Below are 12,272 nucleotides of genomic sequence, written 5' to 3'. Positions count from 1 at the left end.
GACACCCACAGACAAAGAGAGAGAGAGAGAGAGAGAGAGAGAGAGAGAGAGAGAGAGAAGAGAGAAAGAAAGTAGACAAAAAAAAAGAAAGAAATAAATAAATCATCGTCAGTGTTCCATATGGTAAAACTTTTTGAAAGGTTTTACTGACTAAAAAAGGTTTTATCATTATTTCAAATACGGTTTCTTTCTTATATAGCGAAATATTTTTGTAAAATAATTGCTTGTGTCAGGGTTACGTCAGGGTTACGTGAGAGTTTGTGTATATATTTAAAAAATAAGAGTTCTAATCCTCTATCCTCCCAAAAAAGAAAGAAAAAAAGATTGAAAAAGTGAATATAGAAAGTAAAAGGGAAGATATTCTCTTTTGGCAATAGTTAAAGGAAAGAATCTTATTTGTTTTTTTTTTCATCGTCAGAAAAAGAAGAAGAAGAAGATGAAGATGACAAAAATGAAGAAAATATAATAATATAAAGAAAATATAAGAAATAAGATAAAGAAGAAGGTGAAGATGAAAGAAACTGAAGAAAATTGGAAATAGTTGAAGGAAAGAATCTTCAGAAGAATCTTCAGAAGAATCTTCAAAAGAAGAAGAAGAAGAAGAAGAAGATGATGATGATGAAGATGAAGAAAATGAAGAAAACTGGAAATAGTTGAAAGAAACAATCTTTTATTCTTTCATCTTCAGAAGAAGAAGAAGAAGATGAAGATGAAGATGAAGATGACAAAAGTGAAGAAAATATAATAATATAAAGAAAATATAATAAATAAGATAAAGAAGAAGGTGAAGATGAAAGAAACTGAAGAAAATTGGAAATAGTTGAAGGAAACAATCTTTTCCTTCATTCATCTTCAGAAGAATCTTCAGAAGAAGAAGAAGAAGATGAAGGTGAAGAAGAAGAAGAAGAAGAATAAGTAAAACTAGAAATAGAAATAGAAGTAGAAGATGTAAGTAGAAGTTGAAAAGCTTTCAATATAACCGTGGTGCGAAGCAACTCTGCCGACTTGGACTTATCTACTTTGAAAATCCCTGCCGAGTGTAGCGATAACCTCTTTGCCGACCTGAACCATTAAGGAGAAGACCTCTATACACACACACACACATATACATATATATATATAATATGAAACGGAGGTCCGTGTACGGACACGGCTATCTCCCGTGGCCACCTATATAATTGACGTCAACGCACACTGCGTGCCTTTCATAAAAACACCTCCCTACATCCTCCTCCTCCCTCCTACTCCTCTCTCTTCTCTCTCTTTTCTCTTTTCCTCTTCACCTACCCTCTTCAACCTCATCTTTTTTCTTCCTCTTGGAGATTTCATTCCAACTACTACTACTATTGCTACCTACTACCTACTACTACTACTATTACTTGTTATCTTCCTCTTTACCTCTCCCTCCTCCTCCTCCTCCTCCTCCTCCTCCTTTTTCTTCTACTTCTCTCTCTCTTTCTCTTTTTTTTTTCTTTTTCTGTTTCGATCTTCTCATCGTTCTCGAACTCTCAACTGATGTTCTTCTTCGCCAGTTCAGTCATCCGTTTACGTGGTAGGAAACGTTAAAACCACGCCGGCACCCAACACACTTTACTGGGACTCTCTTTTTCTTATTCCTTCATCTTCATCTTCATCTTCATCTTTTTCTTCTCCTTCTTCTTTAGGTCCACCTCTTTTACCCCCACCCTTATCCTACTTTCAGTGAGTTCCTTCTTTTCTTCTTCTTCTTCTTCTTCTTCTTCTTCTTATTCATCCCCATCAATTTAACATATATATATATGTATACTCCCGTTATTTTATCCCACGGTTGTTTTTTATTGTTTTATTTTCAACTTCTCTTCCTGTGTCTTCTTGGAATTACACCATCAATGGTTCTACTTCACGTTTCTTATTCTACGTTATCACCCACCTCCTCTCCTCTCCTCTCCTCTCCTCCTCCCCCCACACTTCTCTTCATCAAAGGGATTACTTAAAAAAAAAAAAAAAACAGGGTTGGAGTTAGTGTCTTAGTTAAATGGAACATTTTTAAAGAAGAAATAACAACACGTTCTGATTATAAAGTTGATTTTGTTTCTCGTATTTCTTGTATACATGTACAAATGTACACATGTAATAAGTATGTTTATGTATGTATATATGTATGTATGTATGTATTTAAGAAGATAGAAATGAAAAGAGTAGGAAATATGTGATTATTCCTACTTCTCGATCACATTTGTCGTGTGTTGTTATCATCATTGCGTGCGCGTGCTTTTGACGGTGTATTAGAGAAAGACTACTGGGGTGAGGGAGGGGGGAGTAAAAGGGGAGGAATATGCGAGGGAAGAAAAAGAAGAGAAACAGAAGATGATGATGATGATGATGATGATGATGATGAAGAAGAAGAAGAAGAAGAAGAAGAAGAAGAAGTGGAAATGAGGAAGGAAGGAATGAATTGTGGGCACGTTTAGTGTAGACGCGTTAAGACGACCATCGGTGTGATATTATAACTCGGATCGTTTAGTTTTGGTTATATCGATTGTTATTGTCGATGATCGATAATATTATACTGATATTAATAATATTCAACTTAGTTGGTTGTGATGATTTGATAACATTATTAACACTTACAATTAGTTTCAAATGATATAACATATATATTTATATTTATATGTTACACTATTCATTTTAATATTTAAATATCTAGTTTCTTTTTTTTTTAATTTAATTTTTCATCTTTTTATCTTTGTATTTTTGGTTTCGTTTGAACACACGTGTTAACTGTGTTTGTACGTTTCTTTTTTTTTGTTTTGTTAATAAATAATAAATTAAACAACAAGAAGAAGGAAGAAATAGAATATTAATTTCGTTGTAATACACGTGTTTACTGTGTTCCTACGTTTTTTTTTTTTAAATAAATAATAGTTAAACAATAAAAAATATAATATTAATGTATTTTTTTAATACACGTGTTAAACTGTGTTCTTATGTATTTTTTTTTATTATAAATAATACTTAAATAATACAAAAAGATATAATAATAATTTATTGTAATACACGTGTTAAATTGTATTTAAACTTTTTGTATTTTTATAAATAATAATTAAACAACAACTATAACAACAAAGGATATAATATTAAATTCATTGTAATACACGTGTTAAACTGTGTTTCTACGTATTTTTATTTTTATATAAATTATAATTGAACAACAACAACAAATAATAATAATTACTGATTAGTTAAGTAAAGATCGATATTTAAAAAAAAAAAAAACAAAAAAAAAAGAAAAGAAACAAAACTATTTCTATAATTTTTTGAAATAATGAGAAAGAAAAATCCACGAGTGATTCACAAACACATTGTAACGAATAATGATCATTCAAATATACAACAACAACAACAAAAACAACAACAACTAATACAACAACGTATTTATGCAAATGCTGTTCAAACTCTTCTACAGGTATAATAAGAAAAATTAATAACAAACAAACATGTATATATATATTTTATAATATTTATATATTTTATCTATTAATTATCACGTTGTGTCTGTGTCTCTCTGTATGTGTATGTGTGTCTGTTCATATTTTTTTTATTAATTTATTATCAAAACAATCAACACAATTACACGAGAAGAATAATCAAACAAGATTACAATAAAGATGATCATCAATGTTATATTTAATGATAAACAATTTGAACATTTGATAGAACAAATATTAGAAAGAATACTTACGAAAGATATATCATCTACAAAAGAAAGAGAAAGAGAAAGAGAAAGAGAGAGAGAGAGAGAGAGAGAGAGAGAGAGAGAGAGAGACCTCGTAAGCACGAGTTGATCGTTACACGAGTACGACGATTCATGGTGACGGAAAGTGGGTCATCGGATTGGTTGAAAAAAAAAATCTGCGAACGGGAAAAGATAATATCAAATCATTCTCTCTCTCTGTCTCTCTCTCTCTCTCTCTCTCACACTCTAAGTCTCTTTTTCTTTCTCTTTTTCTCTCTGTTTTTCCCATGAACAAAACGCGTTTCTTGATTACTCGAACGGTGGTTGAATAGTGGTGGGTGGGAATAGGGCTGACTGAACAAATTTGTTAAATAAAATGTAATTATATGATTTCATTATGAATGAATATTTGTATTAAAGTATTGTTAATGCGTTAGGATTAATTTTATTTGTTAATAAAGTTGATTATTGTTGATGTGTTATAGCAAACGGACGTACGATCGAGCTTAGAACATTTCTCGAGTACACCGGTTAAATCGCTTCCGGGAAAGAGGGAGGACACACCACCAGCATCACTAACGTCTCTAGCACCGTTAACCAGTTTGGCGAATTTACCTAGCAGCACCCTATCCTCAACTCCCTTGTCTTTGGCACCCGCATCGAAGTTACTAACACCGGCGGATAACAAAAGTCTTATGAGGTCAGTATATTCACTCTCTAAAACATATACCTATATATATATATATCTAACAAGTTAATTATTTTATCAGATTAACTTTATTTTTTTATCTAATGATCATTTGATTAATAAAATAAAATAAAATAAAATAAAATAGAAAAATGGTTTTTATATAATAGTATATTGCAATGTTGAATTATAATATTATAATTAATGTTACAATTAATAATATTTAAATTCTATAAATATATAGGTATATATATATAATTAATATATATTTTATAAATTTACATACATATATATATATATATATTAATTATATATATATATATATATTAATAATAATTTAAATATTTATTATTTTATTATATTAAATTATTATATTATTTATATATTTATAATATTATTAATTTTATATTATATAATTTATATTATATATAATTTATAATATTTATATATTATTATATATATTAATATTATTTATTATATTAAATATTATATTAAAAATAATTTAATAATTAATAAATATTAAATATATATAAATAATTTATTATAATATTATTTATTATATAATAATAATTTATTTATATTTATAATTATAATTTATTAATAATTATTATATATTATATATATATTATATATATTATATATTATTATATATATTATATATATATAATAATATATTAAAATAATATATATATTAATTTAATAATTATTTGTTAATTTAGTAATTTATTTATATATTTATTATTAATATAATTTAATAATTTATTATAATATTATTTATTATATAATAATAATTTATTTATATTTATAATTATAATTTATTAATAATTATTATATATTATATATATATTAATTTAATAATTATTTGTTATTTTAATAATTTTATTAGATATATAAATTAATATATATAATAATAATAACAAGTGGATGATAGATTATAATTGACCACGATCTTAACTAAAAATAGATAAATTAATCTTCCTTCCTTCTTTTTATTTTCTTTATACTTTGTTACTATAATTTATTATAATTTTTTTATTTATTTTATTTAATTTTCTTAATTTTTTTATTTAACCCATTCATACATCATCCAATTATTAATACAAATGAACTTGTTTAATAAACTTGCGATTTAAAGAAATGACTGATAATTTTGTTGTTTTCATTTTGTATAAGAGAAAGAGAGAGATAGAGTTAGAGAGAGAGAGAGAGGAGAGAGAATGGTTAATAATGAATAATAAGAATTGAAAAATATGTTTTAATATTATTTTCAGTCAAGCAACGATAGTCAGTTCGTCAGCAGTTAATGGAGTTGCAAGTGGTGGTGCACCAACAGCCATGTACAGACCAAACTTTAGTCAGGCCTTCCAACGTGCAGGTCCAACAACGGTACCACCAACTCTGTCAGCTGGACTCTATCCTACACAAAGTTTCACCTCAGGATTACTGAGCAACGGTACACAAAGTAATATTGGTTATTTGGTGTATTTTATTATTTTTTTCATCCTTTCAACATTTCTTTCTTTATTAAACCTTTTTATCCCATATCCCGTATTCCCTATATATACCTTCTTCTTATAGCATGAAATATTTTTAAATTATTTTTATTAATTGATGAATTAATTTAATTATTTGGTGTTGAATTATTTAATAATGATTAATGATGATAGGTTTTGACATTTGTAGTATTGGTTTACTTCAGAATGTTTTTGTTACCTTTTATTTCAATTTGTTCTAGTAGAAATATTATTTAAATTATTATCAATTGCAAGGATTAATATATGATATATATAATAATATTATTTGATAATTATTAGAATTTTATATTATTTAATATTATAATATACAATTATATAATATTGTATAATATAGTATAATATATTATTTAATATTATATTCAACATTTATATAATAAATAATATATTATATTATATGTTATTTTATATAACTGAGTCTCAAACATTGCTAAGCAAAATTATTTAATTAATTATTTTATAATTATCAAATTACTATAATCCCTTAATATATTATATCACATAATTGGGTAACACAAATATTCCTAAGTAAAATTATTTAATTAATTATTACCTAATTATTAATTATAATATAATTCATTATTACATTATATGGTATAGCTGGGTAATAAGTATTCCTAAGTAAAATTATTTAATTAATTATTACCCAATTATTAAATATAATATAATTCATTATTATATTGTATGGTATAACTGGGTAACAAGTATTCCTAAGTAAAATTATTTAAATAATTATTACCTAATTATTAAATATAATATAATTCATTATTACATTATATGGTATAGCTGAGTAATAAGTATTCCTAAGTAAAATTATTTAATTAATTATTACTTAATTATCAAATCCCTTATTATATTATATTATACAATTGAATAGGAAATATTCCTAAGTAAAATTAAATATTATAATAATTTAATAATTATTCTATAATTATCAAATTAATATAATTCCCAAACATATTATATTGTATAACTACTATAATATAATTTCTGCTTATATGTTATTTTATATAACTGAGTCCCAATCATTGCTAAGCAAAATTATTTAATTAATTATTTTATAATTATCAAATTACTATAATCCCTTAATATATTATATTACATAATTGGGTAACACAAATATTCTTAAGTAAAATTATTTAATTAATTATTTCCTAATTATTAAATTAATATAATTCATTATTATATTATATGATACAACTGTCTATCAAACATTGCTAAGCAAAATTATTTAATTAATCATTTTCTAATTATAAAATAAATATAATATATAATAATCCCTTATTATATTACATGGTCCAAACATTCCAAAAAAAAAAACAAAAACAAAATGATTTAATAAATTATTACTTAATTATCTAACCCTTAATTATATTACATTGTATAACTGTATAACACAAACATTCAGAAACAATGCAACAAAACTGATTGAAATATCTCATACAATAAATTAATGAATTGATTTTATTATAATTTTAGGGCCAACAGACCTAAGCATGAAGAATACAAAACCCTTGCTTAGTCACAAATTAAATGCAACAGAGATGACAGCAGTTAGGCAGCTTATAACCGGATATCGGGAATCTGCAGCCTTTTTATTGAGGTCCGCTGACGAATTGGAACAATTGTTGCTTCAACAACCATAGAGTTACGTTTACGTCGGCAACGTTTAAATAAAACTCAATATAAAAAGAGTTTTTTTTAATTCCGTCGTCGTCGTCGTCCTCGTCGTCGTTCTCGTCGTCGTCGTCGTCGTCGTCATCCTCGTCGTCGTCGTCGTCGTCGTCGTCGTTGTCCTTCGTCTTCATCGTTCATCCAAAAACAACAAAACAAGAAAATAAACAATTGAACGAACTCAATCGAAAATGAACAACTTTTGTTTTCAAACAAACAAATCTTTTTCGACATTTTCGACAAAATAAAAAAAAACAATTTTCCTGAGGACTATGGTTGGGGGTGAGATTGAAGAAAAGGTGTTTTTAATATGGTGTTTACGTGATGGTGTTGTATGGTGATGGTGATGATCATCGTTGACGAATAGAAAATATGAAAATGTACTCACCCCCCGCCTCTCCCCTCACTCCCTCACCATCAACCCCCTCTTACGTGTCGTCTGCCTTCCATTTTCTCCTTCTTTTCTCTCTCTCTCTCTCTTACTCTGATTCTTATTCTCTCGTCTCTTTTCATCTAATCTTTCCTCTTCTTTAGTTTTTCCATGAGGAAAAATACAACAAACAAACAAACAAATACAAGGAATTTATATAGACGATGCTTCGGCCCATTTCTTACGAAAATGTTCTCCTCCCATTTTCTACCCCCTCCCCTCCCCACCACCACTCAGCCTCCCCCCTCCCAAAGCTCTCTTCTCAATGATTCAAACAAAGAAATTTCTGCCAAGCAAAAAGAAAAGAGAGTTAAAAAATAATAAAAAAAAAAATATTACAAATATTACATTTTTTTCATTTTGTTTGATTTGCAAAGATGAATCTCTCTCGTTTTACTATTACTATTGCTATTACTGCTATTATTATTACTATTTACTATTACTACTCTATTTACTACTAACTATTATAGAGAAAGATAAGAAATGTTTGTTTCCTTTGTTTTTGTGTGTGTGTATTATATTGTAAAAAAAAAACAAAAATGTTTTCTCTCGAACTAAAGAAGAAGAAGAAGAAGAAGAAGAAGAAGAAGAAAAAGACACAAAAAAGAAAAAGAAAAAAAAAAAAAGCTAAACTGAATGGATCTACAAGATGGTGGAGAAAAATTTACAAAAACAATTTAATAAATAAATAAATAAATAAATGAAAAAAGATAAAAGGAAAATATGAACAAATTGTGGATTTTGCACACACAGAGAGAGAGAGAGCGAGAGAGAGAGAGAGAGAGAGAGAAAGGAAAATATAAAAGAAAAAAAAAGGAATAATAATTATTATATTAAATGACAAAAATAATAATGCTACAATGATGATATGAGAATGTAGAAAAAAATCTTTTAAGGAGTCAAACGTGTGAAAAATGCAAACATTATTAAAAATACAATTAAAGGAACAGTTAAAAAAAAAAAAAAAAAAAAACGAACGACACTCAAAAACAATGAAAAATGGGTCTCTCTCCTAGGGATTTTGAACAAATTTCAAATAAAATATTTGTTAAGTGCATTAACAGCGCCCTGACTTATTCGAACGAGGTTATGCAAGCTTCTTTCGAATCTTATTATTATTATTATTATAATTATTATTATTATTATTATTAATAAAATAATAATAATTATTATTATTATTAATTCTTAGCACTTAACAATTGTAGATTTTAGACGTTAATTGTAAGAATACAAATATTACAAACAGGGTGTACATACAACAGATAAACTACAAGACAAATATTTACTTAATTATTATTATTATTATTATTATTATTATTATTATTATTATTATTATATTAATATAATTAATATTATAATAATAATAATAATTATTATTATTATGCATAATAAGACTTTAATAATTAATTATAAAACAAAAGAAAAAATTCTTAAATGTCGCGTGACAAAGTGATGGTTTGTCTCTCTTATCTTTTTATTTTTTTTTATTTCTTATTTTTATTATTTCAATGAATTACAATCGTTGTATGTGTATGTGTATGTGTATAGTATGTGTGTGTAATTAGTTGTGTATAAATGAGAAAGAGAGAAAGAGAAAAAAGAATACAAGTTAATTTTAAGAAATTATTATTTCGTTTACCATTGGACGGAAAGTAAACAATTTATTACAAAAGTATAGAATAGAAAGGAAAAATACAATGAATCAATGTGAATGATTATAATAATAATAATAATAATAATAATAATAATAATAATTAATTTTAACCCTTTCCCTTTCTCTCTGAGTAATTTTTCTAACTAATGTTCCTCTTTGGAATAATTTAATAATAATAATAATAAAAAAAAGAAGTACCATTATTACATTGTAATTCACCGTTATGTAAATATTATATTTATATATATATATACATATATATATGTATATGTATGTAATACACACATCCACATATATATATTATATATATATATATATATATATATATATATATATATATATATATATATATATATATATATATATATATTTTTATATTATGTACGTTTGTTGTACACATATATGGTCTCACAAAATAAAATTCTACGAAACTCGAGATAAATAATTAAATAATTAAATAAATAAATAAATATATAATTAATTAATTAATTAATAATTAGATAAACATTGTCTCGAGATATGGTGGAATTAATAAAATAATCGAAAAGAGGATTATGTGTTCGAAAAACACGAATGAACATTGTATGTTTTAAAGAGTAAACAAAAATAGTATAAATGAATGAATGAATGAATAAATGAATGAATGAATAAATGAATGAATGGATGAATGAATTAATGAATAAATGAAAAAAAATGCAACAAAATTTTCACTCATATATAATAAAAAACACACACGTGTAAATAGATTATGCTAGTGCATTCGTAAAAATACATGTACATATAGATATATCCATACATGCATATATACATATACATATATTATACATATATATATATATAAGCATAAGTGTAGGGATCGCGCACGAATAAAATTGCATCTTATTTTTATTTTCTATTCGAACGTTGATAAATTGTCTGTGTGTGTGTGTGTGTATGTGTGTGTGTGTAATACAATCAACGTTAGAAAAGAAAATGAAAAATAAAGATAAATGATAAAGAAACAAAAAAAAATAAAAAATAAAAAAGAAGAAATAAAAAATGTATAAGAGAGAAAGGAAGGAAATAAGATTAAAAATGAAAAGAAAAAAAACAACAACAACAACCAATTCATGTCGTATAATTAATTGTTTATAATTAATGATACATAATAATTAATTTCATCTCGTGTGATTTGTATGATAAATTAATTAAATATAATGCCCCTTTTTTTAAAACTCGTTACGTGGTCAACAAAGTAACAAATAAACAAACAAACAAAAGCAAAAAAATGAAATGAATATGAAAGAAAGAAAAAAGTGAGACAGAGAGAGAGAGAGAGAGAGAGAGAGAGAGAGAGAAAGATTGTAAATGAAATATATTTACATTACGGGGTTATAACCAAAAAAAAAGGAGGGGGGTAGTAGAAAAGAAAAGAATGTAGGAAAGGGCTGTTAGAAAAAAAAGGGGACAGAAAATGTGTACAAAAAAACAAAAAAAAAAACAAAATATAAGAGTAAAACAAAAAACCAGAATGAGTGGGAAGAAAAATGGAATAAAATTGATAGTAAAAAGAGAGATACAAAAATACTATAAAATAATACATAAATAATAGACAAACTAAGACAAAGAGAGAGAGAGAGAGAGAGAGACAGAGAGAGAGAGAGAGAGAGAGAGAGAGAAGGAAAAATGTCGAAAAACTATTAAAAAAAAAAAAAAAACAAACAAACAAATATTCTATCGGGACCATCTTGTCACGATTTAGATGACAGACAATACGCTAAAAATCGTATTAATGGTCACCGGACTAGCATCACCCGTGTTACCAAAGAACACAGATTAATTATCGATATTATAAACATTAACAGTAAGTAAACTTATATTAGAGAAAAAAAACCTACTTTGCGGTTGTATATTATTTTTTTTTATTATTATTATTATTATTATTATTATTATTATTATTATTATTATTATTATTATTATTCTTTGTCTAATATTACATAAGAAATATAAGATAGAAACAAGAAAGATGTGAAAGAGGAAAATGTGACGATGAAAATGTGACGATGAAAAATGTGACGATGAAAAATGTGACGATGAAAAATGTGACGATGAAAAATGTGACGATGAAAAATGTGAAGATGAAAATGTGAAGATGAAAATGAAGATAGTTAAATGATGACGATGATGATGATGATGATGAATAAGATAATGATGAATGGAATGAAAGAATGATAATAAAATATAGAAAAAGAAAGAATTTAAAGAATGACACACACGAAGAATGAACGACATTTTTTTTTTATTTATTTTTTTTTCTTCTTCCCGTAACCGTGTATGAGTCAAACCTTTTATATATATATTAACTGAATAAGACGTTATCAATGGTATGAAATGATAACGAGACAAGTGGCACGGATCACATTAATCCCAGCCCCTCATTATTATTATTATTATTATTATTATTATTATTAATTATTAATTATTAATTATGAATATTTTTATTGATGTCACATTATTACCGATACTCTATTATTGTCTTTTATTAGATACTATTATTATTAATTTTATTATTATTAATATTATATTATATTATATTATTA

The 12,272-nt window shown here is 25.5% G+C and overlaps 1 protein-coding gene across 5 annotated transcripts in view; it reads left to right on the top strand.

The window, feature by feature from the left end:
* LOC107066427 (uncharacterized) overlaps positions 1-8,182 on the top strand; it is a 62,562-nt gene extending 54,380 nt beyond the window's left edge. For 4 of the 5 annotated variants that reach the window (XM_089179798.1, XM_089179788.1, XM_089179795.1 and 1 more), the window contains 3 exons: positions 4,201-4,415; positions 5,675-5,865; positions 7,415-8,182. In XM_089179798.1, coding sequence (XP_089035924.1) covers positions 4,201-4,415; positions 5,675-5,865; positions 7,415-7,581 — 573 coding nt within the window. In that variant the 3' untranslated portion in view covers positions 7,582-8,182. The remainder of the gene's footprint in view (positions 1-4,200; positions 4,416-5,674; positions 5,866-7,414) is intronic. The other variant, XM_089179792.1, reaches the window with a different exon arrangement.
* The last annotated feature ends 4,090 nt before the right edge of the window (positions 8,183-12,272 follow it).

The sequence above is a fragment of the Polistes dominula genome, unplaced genomic scaffold (assembly GCF_049000335.1).
Source record: "Polistes dominula isolate Pdom_NZ unplaced genomic scaffold, Pdom_raw_medaka contig_29, whole genome shotgun sequence".
Taxonomy (NCBI): domain Eukaryota; kingdom Metazoa; phylum Arthropoda; class Insecta; order Hymenoptera; family Vespidae; genus Polistes; species Polistes dominula.
The sequence above is the reverse complement of the archived record's forward strand: the minus strand, read 5'-3'. Positions and strand labels throughout refer to the sequence as shown.